This window comes from Pseudopipra pipra, chromosome 27 (assembly GCF_036250125.1).
Source record: "Pseudopipra pipra isolate bDixPip1 chromosome 27, bDixPip1.hap1, whole genome shotgun sequence".
NCBI classification, from domain to species: domain Eukaryota; kingdom Metazoa; phylum Chordata; class Aves; order Passeriformes; family Pipridae; genus Pseudopipra; species Pseudopipra pipra.
The window spans coordinates 1,925,688-1,950,621 of NC_087575.1; the positions used below are offsets into that span (position 1 = coordinate 1,925,688).

At 51.3% G+C, this 24,934-nt stretch overlaps 1 protein-coding gene across 18 annotated transcripts in view; it reads right to left on the reverse strand.

Moving 5' to 3' along the window:
- Nucleotides 1-24,934, reverse strand: part of PIP5K1C (phosphatidylinositol-4-phosphate 5-kinase type 1 gamma) — a 49,257-nt gene that overhangs the window by 19,223 nt on the left and 5,100 nt on the right. For 12 of the 18 annotated variants that reach the window (XR_010425425.1, XR_010425423.1, XR_010425426.1 and 9 more), the window contains exons 2-6: nucleotides 4,628-4,659; nucleotides 2,255-2,341; nucleotides 2,089-2,157; nucleotides 1,830-1,960; nucleotides 1,123-1,240 (exon numbers count right to left, since the gene is read on the reverse strand). Coding sequence is in view for 14 of the 18 variants with exons in the window: in XM_064637672.1 (XP_064493742.1) it covers nucleotides 1,123-1,240; nucleotides 1,830-1,960; nucleotides 2,089-2,157; nucleotides 2,255-2,341; nucleotides 4,628-4,659 (437 nt within the window). In the remaining 4 variants the exon portion in view is untranslated. The remainder of the gene's footprint in view (nucleotides 1-1,122; nucleotides 1,241-1,829; nucleotides 1,961-2,088; nucleotides 2,158-2,254; nucleotides 2,342-4,627; nucleotides 4,660-24,934) is intronic. The other 6 variants (XM_064637674.1, XM_064637673.1, XM_064637669.1 and 3 more) reach the window with 1 other exon arrangement.

Consider the following 24,934-nt stretch of genomic DNA (forward strand, 5'->3'; position numbering starts at 1 on the left):
GTTCAGGGCAGGATCACAGAGCTGCCCAGCCAGAGGTGAGGTGGGGAGAGGGAGGTGGGGGGAGAAAGGAGCTGATCAGAGCAATAAATTAAATGTTCATCATTATGTACTGAAAACAGCTTTCAGCCCTGCACAGACTAACGATCCAAGACTTGATCAAGTTAATCATCTCATGCATAATTAAAGGCATTTGCCGCTGTGGCAGGCAAGAGACAATCAGGGGAAGCAGAAACAACAAATCAGAGCTGTGACCTTTGCAACTGAGGCAAGGCAGGCTCCTTGCCCTCTCAAGTTCTGAACTTGGCTGGCACAGGTGGGAATCACCACTACCCTCACACCAGGCACTGGCACAGGTTTGTTTCACTGGCAGGTGTTCAGCTACAACCACCCCTGTCTACAGGTGAAGTCAGACAAAAAGGGCTGTTCCAAAAGGGGAGGGTGTGCACTCATGGATGTGTTTCCTTCCCCAGTTCACACAGAACAGGACGTCACATATAGGCAAGGGCCCAAATTCAACCCCAGTGCACTCCAAGCTTGTACTCCAAGGTATTTGAAAACCAGCCTTTCCAGCTCTGAGGAGCTTTCAGAGCACAAGAACAAGCTGTGTTTTATTCTGTCTTTGTAAGATGATTAAAATAACTACATTCACATAGCTCTCAAGTGAGTACACAAGGAAAAATTCCCATCTTTGTCCTCAGAGCCCCAGGGGACATTACAGGGTCGCACCCAGCAGAACACAACTCCTTTGGCTTGTAAACACAGTGAGTTATTGTTACCACAAGGACCAGAGAGGGAAGCCCATTGCAGGGTTTACACAGCTCACACTGTGTGCAGGTCACTGCTTCCCTCCAGCAGCTGCCACTCAGCAAACCCAGACTGAGAATCAGGCAATGGGTTGGGTTGGGAGGGACCTTAAAGCCCACCCAGTCCCACCCCCCTGCCACAGACAGGGACACCTTCCACTGGCCCAGGTTGCTCCAACCCCATCCAACCTGTCCTTGGACACTTCAAGGGATGGGGCAGCCACAGCTGCTCTGGGAAACCTGTGCCAGGGCCTCCCCACCCTCATGGTAAAGGTAGATAAATGAGGAAAGACAGAAAAACCAAAAAATACATCCATACCAAATAATCATCCGGACGAATCCCAAAGAGCTCTCGGAAGTACCGGAAAGCCACTGGGGCGTAGGTCTTGAACCTGAAGTCGGCGTAGTGGTGAGCTGGGGTGAGGTTACTGCCCTCGCTGCACAGAACACACACAGGGCCTCTGTTACCACTCACCAGGCACCTACAGTCACACTAAGACTGCCCAGTGTATTTAAGGTGAACTGAGCCTTGCAAAAAGACATCTCTGGAACAACAACCACCTCGCGTCTGTGGCAGGACAACAGGAAAACAGGTTTTATGTTATCTGCCAAAATCTATTTCCAGAGAGTGAAGGAACAGCCACTTGCCAAGGAGAATATATTTACATAGAGAATATAGCTTTTATGAGCTTTGTTTATTCACAGTTAAAGAGCTCCCAGAAGGAGTTTCTTCCATCTCAAGCATTGTATAATTTCATGAAAGAAATTCTAGACGGACAGGTAGAAAGATGAGCACGTAGGAAGGGTAACAAACTCGAGCACCCAGTACTGCTTCCCTGTGCTTCCCTACAAGCCAGTGCACTGCAGAATCCAACACTTCCCACTGTTCTGTTTGTGTGTCATGGTGCAGATTTAAAACATTCAGAGCATCCAACTCTGATCTAAAGACAGATGGAAGCTCTCTTGAAAAATCAGTGAGAAAAAGAAATAACTCATCTGTTTTTTTCTTTTTCCCTTCTCCTTTACCTTGGGAAAAAAATGCTCTCCACCACATAGAAGTCCTGCATCAGGACATCTCTCTCTGGCTTGGAGCTCAGATTGCCCACAGTATATCCAATCCCCAGCTGGATGGCCCCCTTCAGAGTGGATGACGTGGTCTGGCAAAAGGAAAAGAGCAGTCAGTGAGCATTTCACAGGAGATTATGGCAATAACATCCCCTGTATTTACAACACAGTCATGTCTGTGACTTCTGTGGGGTTGTCTCGGGCACTACACACTGCTAACCAAGTTCATCCAGCTGCTGAAGAGAGGGCTCCAGGTTTGCCGTTTGCATGATTCTGCTGTCCAGGGGTGCTGCGTAAAATGTCAATCACATTGGTAACTATTGGGCCCCAACTTCTCTCAGTCTGTCACCCACACTTGGCTGCCCCCCCACTCCCCAAACCCAAACCTTTTTGTAGGTGGTTTCCCCAGAAGCATCCACGCTTCGGTGGCCAATCTTCTTTCCTTGGCCAGGCTGTCCTGGCACTGACGGTCCCTGCAAGGAGAGCAGGTGGGTGAGGATCAGGGCAGGGGCTGAGCTGGCCACCAAGCACACCCAGAGCAGCACAGGCACAGGCACAGCCACGCTCCCAACAGCTGTACTGCACACAGGGATCACTCCACTGCTGGAAAAAACCCCTGCAGAGTGCCAACAGGTGCAACTGGCACCTGCAAACTTCACACAAGGCTGTTTGAATTATCCTTCCACCCCTCGAGAGTTTGAATAGCAACACTCCACCTGACACCCCCACTGCTCCCTGGGCAGAGCCCTCAGTGAAGAGCTTGGAAAAGATCCAGCTGCCAACATCCCCTGGTGCTTGACTGTGGTTTCCCATTGATTTACAAGTGATGTATTAAATCAAACAGCCCGAGAGGTTTGTGCTTAAGAACTCCACGCCCTCAGGTGTCACACCAACACCTCACGCTTCACTGGAGAGATCAGAGGCAGCTGATGAGGACAGCCCAGCCCAGCCCTGCTCCCACTGAGATAATCCAGTCAGCAAGATCTCATCAGTTTGTAATTCCAAGGCCGAGTCCACATGGGATGAACCCCAGGAATGGCTCTTCCACAGATTTTGCAAAGAGTTCACAGAAATGCTATAGGCTGCCAGCACTTCAGGATGACAACAAACCTGCTCTTGTCCCCTTCTCCTCTCCTGCCTGAGTCTGCCAGGTCTTTCTTTGCTGACCCAGGAGGGAGCAGATCGTGGTGTTCCCTTTAACAACCCAATGTAACCATGTTTTGGGAAGTTCTGTGCAGCTCCTTTTGCAGCCCTGGGTGTAGGGACCCTCTACTCCATCACCAAGCAATGTTTCACCCACTCCCAGGCTCTCTGCCAGTCGATCCCAGTGGATCCCAGAGCCCAGCAGGCAGCTAGAACTGCTGGTGAGCCACCAGCACCATTTAGGGGTTTGCTACATTGCAGGACAGCTTTGGATCTTCCTTTGAGCAGCACACAGAGAGATCCAAGGTCACTTCCCAAGTGCCCCTGTTCTATCCCTGTCCATTTTGAGTGCTGCACAGACCCAGCTCTGAACCAATGGCTCCAGCAGACAACGGATAATTTTGCTCAGACTAAGAAGTTCTTTGTGCTTTAGCTTTTAATCAAGAGCTTGCAGCTATTTCTGGTCAAACTGCTTGTCCTTCTTGTACTAAGGGGCAGTCTGAGTTCTCCTTCAAAAATCCCATTTCCTACCCTGTCTTATTAGCACATTGCTCCCAGCAGCTGGGATCAGCTTATCCTCTCCTTCAGCCTCTACCCAGTGTGCTGGATCCTGCTCCACACAAGCTTCAGCTGTGCCATCCTGCCTCACCAATGGCTCATCATCATCCTCAGATGAGCAGATACAGGCAGTGGGCAGGGACAGCCATCCTAAAACTGCAGTGACAAAAGCCTCTTCCAGCCTCTTGCTCTGCCTGTGGCTGTTTCCAGGGCAAGGAAAAGTGGGGCTGTTGGGGTTGCTTGGCTGAACCAAGCAACCAACTTCCACAGAAGCTGAGCTTCCTACTACACACATTTCTGGGGAGATAGAAAAGAATCAACTGTGGCATTCCTGGCAATTTTTATGGGAAGATTTTGCTATTCTTGTGTACAAATGCTCATCATCCCAGGTGAGGAATGGGAAGGGGGATGTCAGAAAATCTGATCAAATGAAAATCATTTGAACATGATGCTCTAAACTGAGAGTGTGGGCTTCAGGGAACAGCTTTCAGGCACAGAGCCTCCTACCAGATTCCCTGCTGCCAACTGTGGGGAGTTTTGCTCCAGAAGGTAACAGTGACTCAGAACCTGTGACCTGGAATATCTCTGAGAGAAGATCAGTCCCAGGAGATGTTCCCCTGTTTTAGTGCTTAACAAATCACAGCCTCCCTGACTCGCTCCCAGGAGTGGGTGAGACCCAACACAGAGCCCCTGAGATGCCCCAACACACAGATTCTCCTGTTACCACCTCCAGGTCCTGGGTGCCCTGAGCCACTGATGTACAGGCATTGTGGATCACACAGCTGAAACTGGCCACATGATGGGCACAACCCCTCCACCTCCCCCTGTGCCTGTGGTGATGCCAACACAGGAACCCTGAAGACCTGCCACTAATTTTATTTCTCCCAAATAACAGATATCAAATTTCCAGTCATCTCATATGTATTACAAAATCTAGTTTTGCTAACAAACAAACAAACCAAACAAACCAAAAAAAAAAGCAGGCAGAAGTGTTTTCTAGAGCTCTGTGTTCTCATTTTTCCACACAGAACTGTCAAGCTCAGCTTTACAAAGCTCACCTCAGTTATGGCTGTCTTCTTTGGGGCCAGACCTGCAGAGAGAAGGGAAGAGGATCAGGAAAAGTAGGGACATCAGGAAAAAAAACCAACAACCCAACCACCAAAGCTTCAAGAAAACGGCCCAATGTCTTTTCAAGCCTTTAGAGCATCTGGCTTTGCTTGGTTTTCAGCTTCACTAGTGCAAGAATCTGAAGGTACAGGAGTCACCCAAACAATTTCACATTCAGAAGCACAAAAATGCACATTTTTTCCTAGCAAAAGCATTTCCTAGAGGCTTCAGCAGAGAGTTCTCACAAAGCCCTGCTACCCCATTAAGCAAAGGGTCCACACTGCACTGGAGAGTCAGAGCACAAGCCCAGAGAGACACTCCTGAAGCTGCTTTCCAGCCACTCAGTAGGCACTTGACAAACTATATTGATAATTGAATCTATTTATAGAATCCAGTGTCCAAATATATCACACAAATGAACGCATCATTTATCTTTACTGCTGCCTTGGGAGAAGCCACCGCTGCTGCATTACAGCCAACGGTGAAAATTAGGGTTTTGCCTCAAGCTCTCAGATATATAATCAGAGCTGGAAACACAGGCCCAAACCCTCTGACACGAGGACATCTCCCTTTCTTAAGAAGTGGCTTAATTTCACAAGAGACCACTGAGTGGAGCTTTGAGTCTTCTACTCAAGAGGGGTATCTACACTCAAACTGGGGGGAGGTCCTTCTCCAGGGGGAGTGGATGTCCTCCTGCCCTCCTGGCTGGAGAGTAGGAAAAGCCCCAGAGGATCCAGACAAATTTCTGCTGCTTCAGCATCCCCTCCCCATTTTGACAATGGTTTACCTGGGGTACCTGCTCAGCCCCAGCAAAGACAAGCAGCGATGCTGCTTCAGGGCTTGTTTCAGAAGGAGCCTGAGCAAGAAGTTGGGCATAACTTCAGTACCTGAAGGGGCTCCAAGAGAGCTGGAGAGGGCCTGCAGTGAAGGACAAGGGGGAATGGCTTCCCACTGCCAAAGGGCAGTGTTAGATGGGACACTGGGAAGAAATTCTTCCCTGGGAGGGTGGGGAGACCCTGGCACAGGTTGCCCAGAGCAGCTGTGGCTGCCCCATCCCTGGAAGTGTCCAAGGCCAGGTTGGACGGGGCTTGGAGCAACCTGGGCTAGTGGAAGGTGTCCCTGCCCACGGCAGAGACTGGGACTGGATGGGCTTTAAGGTCCCTTCCAACCCAAACCATTCTGGGATTGGATGATAATGGGAGCACGATGTTCTGCAGATGACAACACCACCAGGGAAGGGTGTGACTCAGTTACATTTTGGGAAATATTTCAGACGCTGGGAAGCGAATAAACAACAAACCCAGTGACATTGTTCTGTTTTAAACTGTGCTCCCAGTGCCCAAGTTCTGCATCAGGAACAGAATGGCAGGACTGCAGCGAAGCTCTGCAATCCCACTCCCTGTGCTGCACAGTCCCAGCTCAGGCAGGAGGAGGGCAGTGAGTGGAGTGGGATCCTGAGGGGACAGAGCAGCTCCCCCCTGTCACCCACCTGGGCCAGGTCCCCTCAGCCAACGGGGTGTCACTGACACGGGTGGGTGACACACCACGAGTGATGTGACCCTGTCACTCCTCCAGCTCTCCAGGACGGTGCCAGCACATGGCTCAGGACCACTGTGAGCTCCAACTGGGATGAAAAATTAGTTCTTTGGCCTAAGCCAACACAATTCTGTGATTTTTGAACAAAACGCCCCGCAGTGGCCTGGAGAGCAGGAAATAAAGCACTAAGTGAGCATTTAGCTAATGAACTTTCAGGACACGAGCTGGAGCAGCAGCTCCAGACCACTGGGGAATCCAAAAGGGGAAATGCTGCTCCAGATTGAACACTGGAAATCACTGGGAACACACTGTGGCCAAGAGCCCCAGGCCAGGAGAATGTGCTCTCCTGCCACGGCTGCCACTGCTCTCCCACCGCACTAATCTCGTTTCTGCACTTTGTCACAATTCCAGAGCAGGAGATTATCTTTAATTTTGTGATAATTACCACAAGCTGCTTTCATTCCCAGCTTTTAAGTGTCTGCTGCTGTACACGTACCAAATGTGGAATCAACACCAACCGTCCGCATGAAGGAAAGGTACCGGAGGTGAAGAACCACAGATCTCCAGGAGAAACGATGCCTGAGGTGGGCAAGAGCACCCCCAGCAAAACCTCCCCCAGCCCACACCAAAAATAAAAAAAAATCAGCTCTATAAAATCAACTTATCTAGGCAGAAAATGTAAAAATCTTCCACTGGCTCCTCCGCGCGTGGCACGCGGCCGTGCTCGGCTCAAACAAGCTGACAGATGGCCTGGCAGAACCTGATTTAACTCCAGCTCCGGGGGTTACAGAGCCACGAGACAGCGCCGGGGTTTGCGGGAGCTGCTGCGGGAAGTTTTGACACTTAACGAGATAATTGAAATGATTCTTATCCGATTTGGGGCGGCTTAGCCGGGGTGTGCTCAGAGATGTGATGGACGAGCAGCTCCGGAGGGGAAACCCCGGGATGAAACCCCAACTTTCTGCCCTGCCTGCAGCCCGTGCCTGGGCTCTGCCGAGCGCTTCGAGCACGCTTGACCTGCTGCCTTCAGTTCTGTTCTCATCTGTGCACGGCTTCGAGTGACCCCGTCCCAACCCTCGAGCTCCTAGAGAGCCTCTGAAAGGAATGCTTCAGTTTGGGATTCAGCAATTCCCATCTCGGGTTTAACTTCTGGTTTTTTTCCATATTTCTCTGTTCACAGGCCATCCCCACCACGGCACTGACACCCTGCAGGACAGGCAGGAAAACCTCTGCACCTTGTCTGACACAGGAAAGGGCTCTCGAGTTTCAGCTCTACCAGTCAGAGGAGCAAAACCCCCACAGGATGAGGGTAGTGAGGCCCTGGCAAAGGTTTCTCAGAGCAGCTGTGGCTGCCCCATCCCTGGAAGTGTCCAAGGCCAGGTTGGACAGGGCTTGGAGCAACCTGGGCTAGTGGAAGGTGTCCCTTCCACTTCCTTCAAAACCAGCTAAGGCAGGTTGACTTGCCAAAGCCCTTCGTTATCAAAAGAGTCATAAGAGGTTTCTGTCTACTGGAAAGGAATTTCTTAAGACAGTTTACAAAAATCCAGGATAAGCCTCGTTTAAGTTCACAGAATCCTGGAATATCCTGAGTTAGAAAGGACCCACAAGGATCATGGTGTCCAACTCCTGGCCCTGCACAGACACCCCAACAATCCCCCCCTGTCCCTCAGAGCGTTGTCCAAACGCTCCTGGAGCTCTGGTAGCCTTGGGGCCGTGCCCACTGCCCCGGGGAGCCTGGGCAGTGCCCATAAGATCTAATAAAGCAGTTTTCTTTATAAGACAGGTGTATACACACACACATTTATAAATGGTAACTGTTTGATACTTTATGATGGCCTAGAGAAGTCAAAACAAATCTGAATAACCAGTAGGTTTATCTGGACTCCTTTCTAAGATCAAAACTGCTGCAGCATCTTTAATAAAGCTTCACGTTATTAAAGTGTTTATGAGGATATACAACGTGACTGCAACTAAAAATATGTGAGAATATAAATGCCACATAAGCTCCTCAGCAGGAGGCTGCACCAGCAGGAGTCCCCCAGAAATCCAGCACACAGAGACCTGCAGTCTGCCACTTGTTCCCAGCCTGATCTAGTGGAAGGTGTCCCTGCCCACGGCAGGGGATGGAACTGGATGAGCTTTAAGGACCCTTCCAACCCAAAACATTCTGGGATTCCATGAAATCCTGACACATCACACACTCCCTGAAGGAGATCTGTATCTCACTTTAGACTTTTTCCATTGAGAACAAGACAATGTGACACACCTGAGCAACACACCTGGACGACAAGGAGAGGTGGAGGCTGTGACCAGGACACTGGAATTCACTGTTCCATCAGACCCCTCAAACACAGACCTGCCCAGGTAATGCCTTACGGGCAAAATCAAACCCAAGACTGCCAAGACAGGAGCTGTGGAAGTTAAAGGCTCCACACGTGAGCTGCAGTTGAAATATAGAGAGAAAGGCTGGAAATGAAATGCATCCATCAAAAGAGGCAGCTGATACTGCCTGTAAGGGATTGCTAATAGGGACAAATTAAAAGCAAGGGGGAGTGGGGGAAGGCAGTTCAGTAAATCATAGAATGGGTTGGGTTAAAGCTCATCTTGTCCCTGCCATGGGCAGGGACACCTTACACTAGACCAGGTTGCTTCAAGCCCTTTCCAACCCAGCCTTGGACACTCCCAGGGATGGGGCAGCCACAGCTGCTCTGGGCAACCTGTGCCAGGGCCTCACCACTCTCCCAGGGAACAATTCCTTCCCAATCTCCCATCTAACCCTGCCTTCTGGCAGTGGGAAGCCATTCCCCCTTGTCCTATCACTTACATACCCTTGCCCAAAGTCCCTCTCCAGCTCCCTTGTGAGCCAGAAACACTAGAGTTGGGAAGCAGCCCTGGAGCCAGCACAGCAGCCAGTCCAGCTCCCTGAGGGGCTGGCACGAGCCTCAGGCTGTGTCCAAAGGGAGAGGCAAAAGCAGCTCTGAATTTCTTCTCATACCCAACACGTGTGGCTCCAGCTCCCAGCACACAGAGCCGGCAGCACAGGGCAGTCCTGGAAGGGGAGGAGACACCACAGGAAGCAGGAGCTGGACTCTCAGTAACCCCCTGGAGAAGGCAGCTGAGAACAACCTGCCCTTCCCAGGCAGACAGGATCACCTCCTGCTGATCATTTAACACATCTTCTTCCCATAAACCAACGCAATTTGATTCAGATGAGAAACGTCAAGGAAGGCACAACACTAAATAAAAATTCAGGGGTTTTGCCCCCTTAAATGTGGCATCCCTTGGCAGAAAGAGCTGCAGCTGCTCTGCACCCTGGGCACGGATTGCTGCTCCTGCCATGCAGAGAGCTTGGAGAAATAATACAGAAATAAAGCAATCTGAGATAAATTCTTTTTGTTATACAGAACCTACATATAGCTTTGCCACCTAAATGTATCCATTTTTCCCTGGAGCACTGGCTGACTGATTTTTGGGATCATCCCCATCAAACTGGTGCTGATTGAACCCAGCCCAGTCTCTCTCCAGCCTGGTTCATCCTGTCCACCCCTGTGCTCAGGCAAGGCTGCTTCCATCTCTGTGGGCAAGGGAGGAGAGACCCAGCTCTGATGCATCTGCAGCACAGGTAGCTCCACATTCCTCAGGACACTTTAGCCACCATCAAAAGTCCAGCAGCTATTTGCAGACAGAAATGCTGGCAGCACTGGGAAGCATCCAAACTGGGCTACCAGGAGCAGCCAGAGGTGAGTAATCCCATTTAATCCCACCTTGGCTGCCCTGCTCTCCTCCCTGTCCCCTGCTCGCCCACACTGGCTCCGTGCCTTGTTCCAAGCACGCAGGAGCCACCTTCGCTCTGGGGAGGGAAGATGACATTGGCACACCAGGATCTGCTGCCCCAGCTCCATGTGCTGCACTCTTCCCATGGCCTTTGTCTTTGTTTATCTGAGCAGAAACTTTGGTGACAGGGATGGCAAGGCTTGTTCAAATAAATGGCTCGTACAAATGGCTTATACAAATTAAGGGAAGGAGTTTAACGTGCCAGCTGGGCAGGCCAGGGCTCTGGGGCACTGCTGTGGTACCTGCTGACAGCAGTGCCACCACTGATCCCTCCTTTCCACCCTGGGCAAGGACAAGCTCTTCCATTAACTGGAGACAGGCAGGCAGGTGGGAGCCCCAGTCCCGCCCCAGCCACCTCCTCAGGTTTCTGACTCCCCAGTCCTGCCCCAGCCACCTCCTCAGGTTTCTGACTCCCCAGTCCTGCCCCAGCCACCCCCTCAGGTTTCTGACTCCCCAGTCCTGCCCCAGCCACCCCCTCAGGTTTCTGACCCCAAGACTCCCCTGGCAGGACTCCCCAGAGATCAGCCACTGATCCTGTATTCTACAGCCCAACTCGCCAACCAAAGCAAACTTCCAGCTTATGGAGCATCAGCACTGCCAGGGACTGCCACAAAGGGATGATGCTGCAGTAAAGGCACCTACCAGCCTTGTTTATTTTTGGGTTTACGCAGAAACTCTTTCTGCCTCAGAAATAAATCCATTTATCCCAGCTCAGGGCAGAAGATGAAGATGCTGATGGGGGGTTAACACATCCCTTCCTCACCCTCAGCTGCCCATGTCGCTGCATCTGGGGTGCAGCATCCCGGGTCCAGCTCTCCTCGGGGAGCTGAGCCAGGCCATCACCATGCTGGAGCGTTTCCTTGACAACTCCCGGGAAAAGCGCTTACTGCGCCCGAGTCCAATTACGGCGAGGAACGAGCAGGACAAGAGCAGGGAAATGAAATTTAAAAAGAACTGATTTGTTTTCTTGTTTCACATCAGCTGCCTGTAGGAAGAAGGGACAATTTCGGAGTGCTGAGCCCAAAGCGTGTGACACAGTGACAGAAAGCCCAACAAAAATCCCATCAGGAGCAGCACACAATAGCTGCCACCCGGCAGCGGAACAGGCTGCAGCCGCTCGGCTCCGTAATTATGCAATCCAGTGGGATGTTCGGGCAAACATCTGTTCCATGGGAAAGGTGCAGCCTTATCTGAACACAGTGTTCCTGCTCCCTTCCACACTCCGGTCACAGGAGGATTGGGGAGTGGAACGACACACGCTCCCCGGCACGTCCCCTGTGGGCAGCGGGGGCAGGAAGGCGAGAGGCTCCCAAGGTCACGCACCCGGCAGTGCCTCTTCCCAGCCTCTGGCTTCTCTCCTTATTACAACCTGCAAGTCCAAATCTGCCTACCAGCATTCACAACAAAGCCTGGTCGGGATTAGAGACAGCAAATATGGCAGCAGGAAGCGTCACCTCTGCAGGACAGAGCCAGCTATGCCCCTGTGACGACACAGAGGTGCCACTAAAACCACGACGCCAATTTAGAGCGAGGCTGCAAAAGGCTGAAGGACTTTGAAGCTACATTCCTCACAATCATCCAGAACAGCCTGAGCAACATCCAGCTGCTCCTTACCTTGGCTCAGGGGTAGGATAAGCTTCACATTCCCTACTAGAAGGTTCCAACCCACTGACTCCACTCACTGGAGCATCTCCTGGCTGCCCAGAGCTGAGGTTCGGCAGCAAGAGGACACAGAACCTCCTGTTGCCTTTCTAGTCATGTTGCAAAAACACTGGGGACCTGAACATAGCACATAAGCCCCAGGCAGCCCCTGGGACTCTTTCTGCATGTCCAGATGGAGTTTCCAGCTGCCACAACGTCCCAGAGAGTTGTTTCCCAACCCCAGGTCACAGAAGCACAAGACAGCGAAGGAACTAATTTCCCTCCTTCGTTTTCCAAGCATCCCTATCTCCCTGCCTGGAGGCTCCTGCTGAGAAGCAGGATCCGGGACCTGTTAACGTGTCCTACCTCTGTGCAGGGAAGGATGCCCACCTCCATCCTCCATTATGCTGCTCTCCCAGTGCCACTAATAAAGAGGGAGAAGCTCGACCTGACTAATCCGAGGTTACACTCTGCCTGCCAGAATCAGAACAGTTCTTCTGCCCCCAATACCCAGGGTTTGCAGTGTGGCACAGCTCAGGACTTTGGATGCTTGGGGCTTAAGGTCAGCCCTCAGCATCTCCCAACCAGGCAGGAATTAGAGCTGCTGGAGGCTCTTCACCAGCCGACCTTGGCAAGCTCCCTTAGAAGTTGCTGGCTCTGTGAGGCCACCTGGAAGGCAGGAGCCAGGCACAGGACAGGGAACTGCTGGCTGGAAAAAGGATATATTCACTGTAGTCAACCCCAAAATTACTTACACTGATAAAGAGCACAGGATATTGTTACTGAGAGGGCAAACTCCCTTTAACTAGTGCAGGAGGATATCTTGGCACATCAGCTTGGCTCCCTTTCCAATATTCTTTCTCTGGGTATCCCAGAAAGGATCTCAGCCTGTCTGAGGAGAGCACTGGCAAGGCAGAATCATTGCAGCTGCTTGCAGGAGCAGCACAGCAGCTTCAAAGAACGTTGGATTGCAGGCTGTATGAGAGTGACAAACCATCCCCACAATTTTATCTCTCACAGAGGTTTCTGCACCTCTGATCCAGGAGGGATGGGCCAGATTACTCATCACTTCCACCATTTAAAAGTGTTTTCCTACAGATCCTACCTCAAAGAGAGCTGACCCCTTGCTCATTCACCAGCAGGAATAATCCTAATCTATTTTAGTCTGAGAATAGAAGAACACAACTCAAGAAAGATATCCACCTCCACAAATTTTCTGTTTTCTGACCTTCTAAAACACATGTTGAACTCGTTACTACAGTCACAGCAGGTAAGGAAAGCTATCTGAAGTTTCCCAGAAACCACCTACCACAACACTAGGACACAGAGAAGTCACCACAGTCAACACATCTTTAAACCCGTGGGATCCCAGCATCCCAACCAACAGCAATCTCCAAAGGGAAAACAGCTGCTCTGCCTGCAGGCCACCCCTCACACGCCATCCTGAAGATGCACCTGGATTTTTAACGAGTGGGGTATTTCCTGATTTACCCCGTAGCCAAAGCTGCTCGGCTAAATCCTCTAAAACTTAATTCCACTCTGGCTAATGTCACCTGACAGAGATTTTCTGAGGGTGCTCAAGCACTGGAGACTTGAAAGGGGATTTCAGTGCAGGGTTATGCACAACACGCGTCACTGGAGATAAAGTCCTTGCACTCAGCCTGATGTGAGCAGCCAAGTCCTTCACCAAACACCTCCCGGTTGCCACAGGTGCTGCTGACAACACTGCAGGAGAGATTTGCCCCCCAGTGCTGAGGACGAGGTCTGGGTGGGAGAGGACAGGGGGACATCTGTAACTTCTACCTGTTTCAAAAACAGACATCCAGGCAAAAGCAGCAGGTTGAATTTCTGGGCCTGTTTCTAGAGTGTAGGTTTTGATACAGCCCTCAAAGGGCACGTTCTCTACACAGCTCAGACAGGGTTTTCAAGTTGACCAGGTACCACTGAAAATTAAGAAAACGTGCTTAGAATGGCAGAGCAGTGACACATCTTTGTTTGAGAGACCAAATGTTGGTCTGATCACCAAAACTTGGTGATCTTGGAGGTCTTTTCCAACCTTAATGGTCCCATGATTCTATGATCTACTTCTAAATAAACCCGAGTTTTTGGGGATGTAACATGGAGAAAACCAAGCTCTCCAGGCTGCAGGACTGGCTCATCTGAGCTCGACCTGCACCAAGTGATCAGAGATTTCTTGGCCTCGTTCAAAACTCACTATCCCAACTCTGTTGCTTCCCATCAGCGTGTCCTCTGCCTGCCCCCCACCACTGCACAGCCCACCCAGACCCTGCACACAAGGGAGCAGCTCTTTAGAAGCAAACTCTGCTTGATCCATCCCAGTTACTGCAAATTCTTCCCAGATGGATCCTGGGCTGCGTCAACCAGCAGGTTGAGGGGGTGGATTCTGCCCCTCTGCCCTGCTCAGGTGAGACCCCCCTGCAGAGCTGCCTCCAGGTCTGGGGCACCAACAGCAGGAGGACCTGGAGCTGCTGGAGAGAGTCCAGAGGAGGCCACAGAGATGCTCCAAGGGCTGGAGCCCCTCTGCTCTGGAGCCAGGCTGGGAGAGCTGGGGGGGTCCCCTGGAGGAGAGAAGGCTCCAGGGAGAGCTGAGAAGCTGAGAGCCCCTTGCAGGGCCTAAAGGGGCTCCAGGAGAGCTGGAGAGGGACTGGGGACAAGGGATGGAGGGACAGGACAAGGAGGAATGGCTTCCCACTGACACAGGGCAGGGTTAGGTGGGAGATTGGGAAGAAATTCTTCCCTGGGAGGGTGGGGAGACCCTGGCACAGGTTGCCCAGAGAAGTTGTGGCTCCCCCATCCCTGGAAGTGTCCAAGGCCAGGTTGGACGGGGCTTGGAGCCACCTGGTCTAGTGGAAGGTGTCCCTGCCCATGGTAGGGGCTGGGATGAAAGCAGCTTTAAGGTCCCTTCCAACCCAAACCATTCTTAGATTTGAGGACCTGACCCCTCCCTGGACAGGCCAACACCTCCCTTCTCCCCCAGACTGGTGAGGCTGGTTACCCAGGAGGGGTCATGAGCCTCCAGTCCTCTCCTCCACTGGGGCTCTGAGAACAAATGTCCCCCAAAGCCACAGCAGCTCTGGACAGACTTGTCCCTGTGCTGTGAAACTGAGGAAGGATCTCCAGGGCAAAAGCTACTGACACAAGGTGTGGGGGGTGGAGGTTAAGAAGAAATTCACATTATTGCTTCACCAATGAGTTCTTTTCTCACTGGCCTTGTTAAGGCCTCTTCTGCTCTCTGTGACTCAAGTGTTTTTGGTCAGGTGCTCCTGCTCTGCTCTAACGAAGGCACCTGAACAGATGGAACAAAACAAGCCACAGTAGAACAAACTCAAAAGGTGGAGTGTGCTGCCAAAAATCGTAACTCAACGTTTCTCCTCTCCCTGGGATCCTGGCTGTAGCATGGCAGCTAGTGACTCAGCTAGCAGTTGAAAATAAGGTACCAAAAAAATAATTTAAAAGTTTTAAAAAACACTTCTAGAGCTCTCAGTAGGAAATTCAAACAGGTGAGACACACAGAGAGGGCAGGAAGAGGTAACCTGGTGCCCATGCTGGGCTACAAGGATGTCTCAGTTGCATTCCACCAAGGATCAAGGACAGCCTCCTCCAGTGCAGGCAGCCACGAGCTGAAGGACAGGCTGGTTCTGGCACAGACCTGCAGCCTGCTCAAAGCTGGGGCAGGACAGTCACTTCTCCAGCCCAGCTTGGAGGACTTGCACTTGGAGGCTGAGCCAGGCATTTATTACTTCTACTTAATCAAGTGCAGCAATGCCCATTTATTTACTCACTTGGGAAGCAGATCTCCAGACTCTGCACAGGTACGTGCCCAAAGGAAGATGTGAAAGAACGAAGAGCAAAATCCAAAAGAGCACTCAGGCTCCCAAGGTGCTGAGCAGGCAGAACTGAGGCTCTTAAGGAACCGGTTCTCCCCAGCCCCTCTTAGCCCCCCTGGTGCTGAGGACCTGCAGATTTCTGGCACTGTTTTCCCTGAGGCTCAGCACACACTCGTACCCAGTGCAGCCACAAACCCCTCTGGGAGCAGTGCCAGTCTGGGATCCAGCAGAGCAGAGCCCATGGTCACGGTGTTGTGCTCACTCTTGGTGTCCTGCATTCCCTTGGGACAGACGAGTGGTCAAGGCCTCTGTGATGTGATGTTGTGGTTTCTGGGATGTGTCTGACAGCAGACTCTCATCAGGTGAAAGACAACAAATTACCAGGGAGCTGAACCTCAGCCAGCTGGACCAGCCCTCTTCCCAGCTTTGCAGAGCCCCCAGCTCTGGGGCTGTGGGTCTCGGAGCAGCCCTGCTCCAGCGAGAGAGCAGAGGAGGAAAGGCATTCCCTAAACACAGGGAACTACAACTGCAAACACAAGTGACCATCTCAGGAGGAGCCCAGTCTGGCTGCCCACAGAGCAGCCACACGTGCATTGACATCACTCCATAAGCTCCAGATGCAACTGGGAACAACTGGTCTCCCGGGTCCTAAAACAGAGGCCTGAATCATGAACAACTTGAGTCCTTCTCAGGGCTTTACTCAGCATCTGCCCAACTGGGGATGCCCTTAGGAATCATGGAATCGTTAAGGTTGGAAAAGACTGCCAAGATCACTAAGTTCAACCTTTACCAAAGCCCCCCATGTCCGCTAAACCATACAGCAAAGTGCCACATCTGCTTGTTTTTTGAACACTTGCAGGAGTGGTGACTCCACCACTGCCATGGGCAGCCTGTGCCAATGCCTGACCATTCTTTCCATGAAGAAATTTTCCCCAATATACAACCTGAACATCCCTTGGCACAACTTGAGGCCGTTTCCCCTTGTCCTGCCCCTTGTTCCCCGGGAGCAGAGCCCGACCCCCACCTGGCTTCCCCCTTCTGTCAGGCAGTTGCAGAGCCAGAAGGTCCCCCCTGAGCCTCCTTTGCTCCAGGCTGAGCCCCCCCAGCTCCCTCAGCTGCTCCTGCTGCTCCAGCCCCTTCCCCAGCTCTGTTCCCTTCTCTGGACATGCTCTAAACCCTAAATGTTTCTTGTCGTGAGGGGCCCGGAACTGACCCTAGGATTTGAGATGGAGCCTCAGCAGTGCCCAGCACAGGGGTACAGTCACTGCCCTGGCCCTGCTGGACACATAATTCAAGCCAGCAGCACGGAGTGAACTTCAGTTCAGCATTTCTGAACCCAGAATCTCATGGGTTCTTTAATACTGTTTGCTAAGACTTCAATAAAACAAGAAATGAATTTGTTCCCCTGAACCAGAACACTACAAGGCTGGATCAGTCAAACACGCTGCCACTGACCTGCAAAGGAGGGGGGGAACTACACAATCTGCTCCTGTGTTGGGAGAGAAACAGAAGCCACAGCCAGGCACAGACACATCAAATGTTCACTGGGAAAAGCGTCTCCAGGAGAACACCCAGACTCGGGCTGGGGTTCTCCTTCCAACTGCCAGCTTTCTGATTTATGGTGGTGGGGGGGTTGTGGGGTGGGAGAAAGAGACAGAAGGGAGTGGTGACGCTGCCCAAAACCGACATTAACTGCTCTCAACAGGGAGTAAAGGATCCCCCGGGCTGACATGGGCAGTCCCATGGCTTAAACTCAACATTTCCTGGCTCCCCACCCAGTAATCTCCTTCCAGACCAGATGGCTCAAGCCTATAGCTCTGTCCCCACCGAGCAGTGGGGCTGCCCCAGCCTCAGCAGGGAGCCCAGGGAGGCCTGAACAGGGGGTTGTTTTCACAAAGCACAGCAGAAGGAAGTTGGGAGGCTCAGAGCTGGTGCAGGGGCTGTCCAAGGGAAGAGGAGAAGGCAGGTGTGATGAAGCAGAACTACCCTGCAGGTACTGCAGCCCCTTTTAAGGATGGGCCTCACCAAGCTTTGCAGTTTTGGATGGGGCTTCTTGGCTTCCTCTTCACCAAAATGGGTGCATTGGTTTTGCCAGAACTTAAAGGGGAGTCATAAGGCAAAGGTTTGGAGACCACTATCTTGGCAAGTCAAAAGCAGGAGCTCTAACAGAGAACATGAAATACCAGCAGCACTTACCACTTCTGCCTGCAGTATATCCCTTTTCCCTTTAGATGAGCAGCTGCCATTCAGACACATCTTATCCTTCCCTCCCACAGGTCCTGAATTAAGTCATTTTTCACCCACCTCACCCTTACAGAATAAGTTGTTTTTCACCCCACCTCACAGCAAAACTTGCATTTAAATTTCACTTCTTCAGCTGCTGTAAAAACCCACCTCGTTCCTCTAGGTTACAGTTTGCTTTTCATGCTGGGCCCTTCCAGCTTCCTTGCACTCCCAGTTTTCAGTTTAGAAAAGATTAAAAATAAATCCAATCTTTGCGTTTTAAAACCTGGGAGTTTGGGAAGCCACAGCATTTCCCTGAAATTGTTATAAACCTTAAATCGCAATCCCTCGTGCATTCCAATCCATAAAAAACCAGAGCTTGCACATATTAAACCAAATTCCTCCCAAATTGCCACTTTTCTCATTTTCTTTAATAAGCATTTTCTGGCATTATCAGTCCAGAAGCCTCTTTCTCAAAAGAGTGTCCCAGATAGTTAATCCACCAGTGACTCCTGCCCAATATCAAAATGAAAACAAACATTCAACCCTCTGAGACTACTGAGGAGAAAGACTATGTCAGCATTTCTCTTCCATCAAAATTAATTTAAGCCTGAAGAGATGTCGGGTTGAGAAGTATCCTGGAATTAAAAAACCCTGCATGCCTGTCAACCAGTATGAGGCTGCAGCCTGACCTCGAGTCCTGGGGACAGTTTTGGGGACACAATTTAAGCAGGATCTAAAGCTGTTGGAGGGTGTCCACAGAGCTGGGGAAGGGTCTGGAGGGGAAGGGTCTGAGGAGCAGCTGAGGGCACTTGGCTGGTTCAGCTGGAGCAGAGGAGACTGAGGGGAGACTCCTCGGGGGCTGCAGCTCCTGCCGAGGGGAGGCGGAGGGGCAGGGACTGAGCTCTGCTCTGGGACCAGGGACAGGACCCAGGGAAGGGCTGGAGCTGTGCCAGGGGGGTTGGGATGGATCTCAGGGAAAGGTTCTTCCCCCACAGGGTGCTGGGGCACTGCCCAGGCTCCCCAGGGCAGTGGGCACAGCCCCAAGGCTGCCAGAGCTCCAGGAGGGTTTGGACAACGCTCTGAGGGCCAGGGTGGGATTGTTGGGGTGTCTGTGCAGGGCCAGGAGCTGGACTGGATGAATTAAAGGCAAAAAAAGCATTAAATTAAGCAAAGGCAATTATTAGCCTTCTAGATTTCAGCTCTTATATCACTGAACAAAAGTCCTTACCAACACAAAAATCACCTTATGATGTGCTATTTAAACCCCAAATAATCCCCACCTGTTAGGCCAAACTGAAAAACTGGGCCTTATTTCTGGATTCCACCTCAGCAAGTGCCTGTAACTGAGCATGTCATTAACAGTGACAAGCACAGCTTCGAGACTTCAGCTTCATTTTCTGCTCCCTCTGTTCCAGCTTTGAAGTCAGGGACTATTTTACATCTCTATAGTTTGCATTTCTGCCAGCAAATTCTCTGCTGTTTTGTACACTGCCCCCGTCAACATGCAGCAGCCAGATGGAGAGAGCAGCACCCAACACGTACAGAGAGGAGGAAAACTGTCATTTTGCAGATGATACTCAGCTAAAAGTGACATTTAGAGAGAAGACAAGCGGTTTCAGGTATTACATCTGCCCTCCCCGCTGCACGTGGGACCGAGCACACCACCCCTTCCTCCTGGTACAGGGATGCTGAACCAGCTACACTAACACAAGCTGTGGAATCAGGAAAGCAGAGAGAGAACAAAGTTGCACATCAGCATCCAAGTGGAGTGACTGTGCCTGCTGAAGTGCTATCAGCACATTCAGGGAAGGAGCACTCAGCCAGAGGAGGATTTTAGCCAGCTGCCTCTCTTCGAAAAATGCAGCAATGGACAATTTTGCCCTGAAAAATCCACAAAATCTGGTCCATCAGATGTGCAGAGAAACTACAGAAAGAAAACTACCGCAGCATCTTTGTCATCAGCTGCTGCATCCTGCCCACCCCAGAGGCTTTGGCAATATTTCCCTGTGCCTCTGCCCAGGTCACGGAATGCACCAAACACGACATGGCAGCACGAAGACGTGGGCACATTTTCCCTGATGTTTTAGAGCAATTAACAAACTCCATCCCTTCTGCCTTGCCTAGGGCTCTTCCCTCTCTGCCCATTGACCCATGTGGTAAATACCACCAGTGTCACAAAGCCAGTGTGAGCCCCAGCTCCCAACCCTACACTCAGAAGAGAGTGGGGCATCCAGTGGGAAGACCCGACCGGTGGCCGTGGGAGGCTCCAGATCATCACCTTCATTTTACTTTGTACAATGCACACTTGTGTTTCTAGGCCTTATGCCAAGCCTGAAGGTTTTTCTTCAGCCCCTCAGTTCTTCAGAACCTCAAGTAAAATCAATGGACACCAGAGGTGGGCTGCCCCCTCTGTGGGATCCACTTCAGTAATGAACTGAGTGGGCTCCAAGAGCAGGGACCAGCCATGTCCCATCTCAGTGACCCCCCAAGATCTGTTGACAGAGCATGTGAGCAGGACACACTGCTGCTGGTGCTTCCATCACTGATGTGCACGTGGCTGAGATCACCTGAACTCTGCCAGAGCACAAGAAGTATCTGGACAACGCTCTCAGGCACAGGGTGGGATTCCTGGGGTTGTCTTGTGCAGGCCAGGAGTTGGATTTGAGGATCCTTGTGGGTCCCTTCCAACCCAGGACATTCTATGATTCTATGACTCCCTGGTTTCAGGCACTGCCGTCTGCTGGGAGCACTGCAGGACTTTGGAGATGAGTCTTGAGCTCTGGAAGGATTTCATAAAATCTCTCAAAACTTGCCAATTACATAAAAATACTCCTCAAGTGCTCTGAACCCTTTGTGGGCTGTATTCACGCACCAACCCAAATTGCTCCCACTCAAGTTGCTCAAACTGGTGTCAAGTGGCCTTAATTACCTGAGCTCAGACAGCCCTGAATGAGATGAAAATCCACATGGAGCCCGTCTGAGCCGACTGAATCACCAGAGAGCTGACAGGACCAGCACCACAACAGTGTCTGAAGCAGTGCAGTGACTGCAGCTGAGGAAAAACCAGGTAAATACCTACAAGCTCAGGAGGATGCTGTTAATTTGTCCTTTAAACAGAATCACAGTTCCACCCACGAATCAGGAATTCCACCCTAAAAAATAACTGGGAACACCTTGAAGCCATACATGTCATGCACAAAAACAACACTGCTCTGCCCTACTGTTGGAGAGCTTTATTTGATTTTTTTGGCAGGCAATAAAAGAGAAGCCTGCCTAGGTCACAGGATGCTCCACAAGTAGACAGCAGCAAGGCGAGGGTGGTCCCACCTCACCATCCCCTGCAGCACATGGCCGGGATGTTCTCCCATCCCACGGGAAGGGGAGGAGGGAGAACAGATTAAGGTGACCTACATTACTCCTACTTTAAATACACAGGAGAATTGCTTTTATTCTCCCTACCCTATTCCTCCCTGGCCTTCCTGCCCCATGAGGGTTGGCAGGAACCCTCTGCCCAGGTGGCACACGCCACCATGGAGTGCACCCAGCCTTAACCAGGGAGGCAGAAAGCAAGTCTGGGCATCAAGCCTGAACTCACAAGAGACTGATTTTGCAAACAATGCTGTTTTAATGGAGATTACACTGGTTTTGTGTCAGTCCTCAGCTCCATCAGGTTGTGCTTCACTGGTCTCAGTGGTCACCTCAGCCCCTGGAGATCTGGACTTTCATGTACTTGGGGTGACAGCAACTGAGAATGGCAAACTCCAAAGGGAAGAAAAATCTAAGTGGCAATTTAAACAACATCTTGTCAGGCAGCAAGTGAACAGGCAAAACAACCTTGACTAATTCTACCCTTGCAGAACCACAACATGGTCACCAACACGGTTTCACACATCCAAGACGCCCATTTTGAGGGGCAGCATCCTGATGTGCCCAGAGTCTGGGTCACACTAAGGACAGGCTTCCAACACCGGCCCTGCCAAACGACTGTGAACTCAGCTCCCCGGTCCCAAAAGCAGCAGATCTCCTTGCCTCCTACGGAAAAAACATGAAACAGCTGCGGAATTACTCTGATTTACTAAATTCAGTGAAGGAGTAGAGACCCGACTGGTTCCCAGCCCAGCACTCCCTTTCCTCTGGGAGCTGGTTGAGGTCAAAGCACTACCAGATCTTCTGGAGAAGACATTAGGAGGTGTCTGCCACAGCACAGGAACACAGACAACTCGAATAGGAAGAGTCAGTCATTTGACAGAGCTTTGTCAGAGAAAGCATCACTGGGTTTAAATGAAGAGTTAACAACTACTTGGGCTACACAGACCCTCGGAGCACAGGAAACTCATTTTGCAGGAGCCACCCACCCCATGTGAGAGCTCCTGGGGAATCAACGGGACCCTGGCACGTCCAGAACATGGGCAGGAAAGCCTTAATGGTGGCAGCTGGAGCACATGGCAAAGGCTGGATCAAACCTCATCCCCTGCATGGCTGACAGAGGTGGAACATTGTGCAGTAAAGGGAAAAGCAGCGTTTGAGCTCAGTGGAGTCTCACGGGCACTGAGCTCCCCACCGGCCTCAGCGCCAGCAGCACCGTCCCAGCAGCACTGCTGTGTTTTAATGACCACAAACAAGGCAAAGCTGCCCTCATCTTGTAATCCATTAATTCCTCCCAGTATAGGAGACTGAGCTGTTTCACCCAGAACAAAGGCACTGCTGCCTGTGCTGTTCCCATGCTCAGCTAATCTCCAGGCCCTTTCAGTCGCAGATGTGGACCTGCCCAGGCTGGTCTTGTGACAAACCCCAGGCCGTGACCTGGTTCCCTTTGCTGGATCAACGAGTGCCTTGGGCAGCAGGAGCAGCTACAGGTGTGCTCCTGGAACGTGGGCCCTTGCCTTCCAAACACTCCTCATGCAACAGGCAGGTCTGCAATGATGGAAGCGTCAGAGAAGCAAACAGCTGGTTTCCAACTTCTCTTTTCTCCCAGGAAGTCTTTCCCACCCCTTCCAGTAACAATTTCTGCAAAGAGAACATGCAGATACTGCTGATTACAAAGGACATGACGACTGGGCCCTCTCGCTGAGTCTGCAAACCATTACAGGGCAGTGGCTGGACATGGTGAGGTTTGTTTTCTGCAACTCCAGATTCAAAGGCTGCAGAGCTGAGCAGTTATCCAGAGGGACAGCTCTTCTCACAGGCATCTGCCAGAGATGCATCTCTAAAGAACACACCATCTCCATGCTATAAAATAACACTGCTGCTCTTCACACATCAACTACTCCAGCCTGTTTCTGTGTCACAGTAAAGACAGTAAGAGAACCCTTCACATCACACACTGACTCCCTAGTTGTACACTTTTCTGGTTTTTAAACAGAATTAGGAAAAGAGCACTGGGTTTGCTGTATCCAAAGAAAGCTGGAAGAGAAGCAAAGGGGTAACTCAGAGTGAAAGACTTGCAGCCTCTCCTGGAGCCTCTCCCACCATGGTTTGTGGTGACCAGCGGCATCGGCCGGGCTGTGAACACCCAGGGTAACCCAGCATGTCAAAGGCTCCAGGTTCCCTACCCACCACAGCACGTCTCTGACTCAGCCTGGGTTATTCACCACAAGCCAGTGCCAAAACCCACACATAAGCTGGGGAAGCCACAAGAACACACGATGGAAGAAGACGACGCTTAATTAGGGGTTGACAGCATTTTCTGCTAAATATGTGGGTGAGGAGACGAAGTGACAGAAAAGCTTCTCTGATCACTTTTAGCTTTTTAATTACAGAAAACGCTTCCCAGAAAGTCCTGAGGTTAACTCAGCTATTGGCAACACTGAAAAACTCAAACAAACAACTGCCAGGCTCCTGAGGAACTGAGACCTACCTAAAGAAGGCAAAGCCCCAACCTCACCTTATGATCACTGGCTCGTGCAGGGCTCTTGGAGAGGCCAGGCTTCCCCTCCAGGGACTCTGTGAGCCACCTGGGGAGGAGGTGGAGAGCCTGGGAAAGCCAGCAGATGCTTTTCCTTTGGCACACACTCCCCATGCGGGCAGGTGAGCAACACCCAGGCTCTGCTGACACAGACCCTGGTGATGAGGATCAAGACCAAACCCACTTCACAAAAGCCATGACTTTGGTTTTTTACATGACCCTCTTCTTTCTGGTGCTTTTGCTGTCTCATTTCAGCATTAAACAGCCTTTGGCTTCCAGGCCCTCGCAGTGCCTTGATTTCCCCCTCTGCTGTGCTCCTGTCTTTTCCAGGCCATATGGGCATTCCCGTGGTGGAACAGCCATCACCCTCGTGAGGGGCTCCTCCCAGCACGTGTCCTCATCCCAGCATCCTTCCTATTAGAGGAAAACACAAGTGGCTGTACACACACCCTCAGCAGGCAGCAAACACCCAGAGTGCGCTTGGCCGGGAGTTCTGCTTTGCCAGGCTTACAAAAAAACAACAGTACTTTGCTCCTTTGAGTTCCTGCACTTGCCACAGATGGATTTAGAAATGGCAAAATACCATAAAGATGTGTGTGTGTGTATATATATATATATAACAGTAGCTACTTATTGGAAATCCACACCAAACAACTGGGGTTTTGCACCTGCATAATGCTTCAAAACAGCTTCTGATCAGTCTGTCTGTCTGATGTGAACATGCCCAAGAACATAATTTCTCAGTCACAAGGCGACCCAGCCTGCAGGCCTGGGAGAGGGATGAAGGACAACAACACTGTCACTGGGTTATTAAACAAATTAAAGGGGCCTATCAGAGGTCTTGGCTGGAGACTTGGAAAGACTTAATAGGAAAGAAAACACCCCACTCCAGCCATCTCCTGCTGTTCTGCTGCTATTTATGAGTTTCAAGGCCAGACTGGATGGGGCTTGGAGCAACCTGGTCTAGTGGAAGGTGTCCCTGCCCATGGCAGGGGGGTGGGATGAGATGAGCTCCCTTCCAAGCCATTCTGGGATTCTGTGATTCAAACATTCACAGTCACTCCTCTCCCCACACACGGATCTTTAAGAAAAGAGGTGCCAAGGCCTCTGTGTTAAACCAGAGAGCGTGTCCAAAAACCAGCAGCCTGCTCTGATACCCACTGCCCCCATCAGCCCCCTGGCACCTCAGGCTCTGGGCAAGATCCAGGAGGGTGCACCCATGGGATCAGACCATCCAGGAAGGCAGGACCCACTTTGGCTCCCGCTTT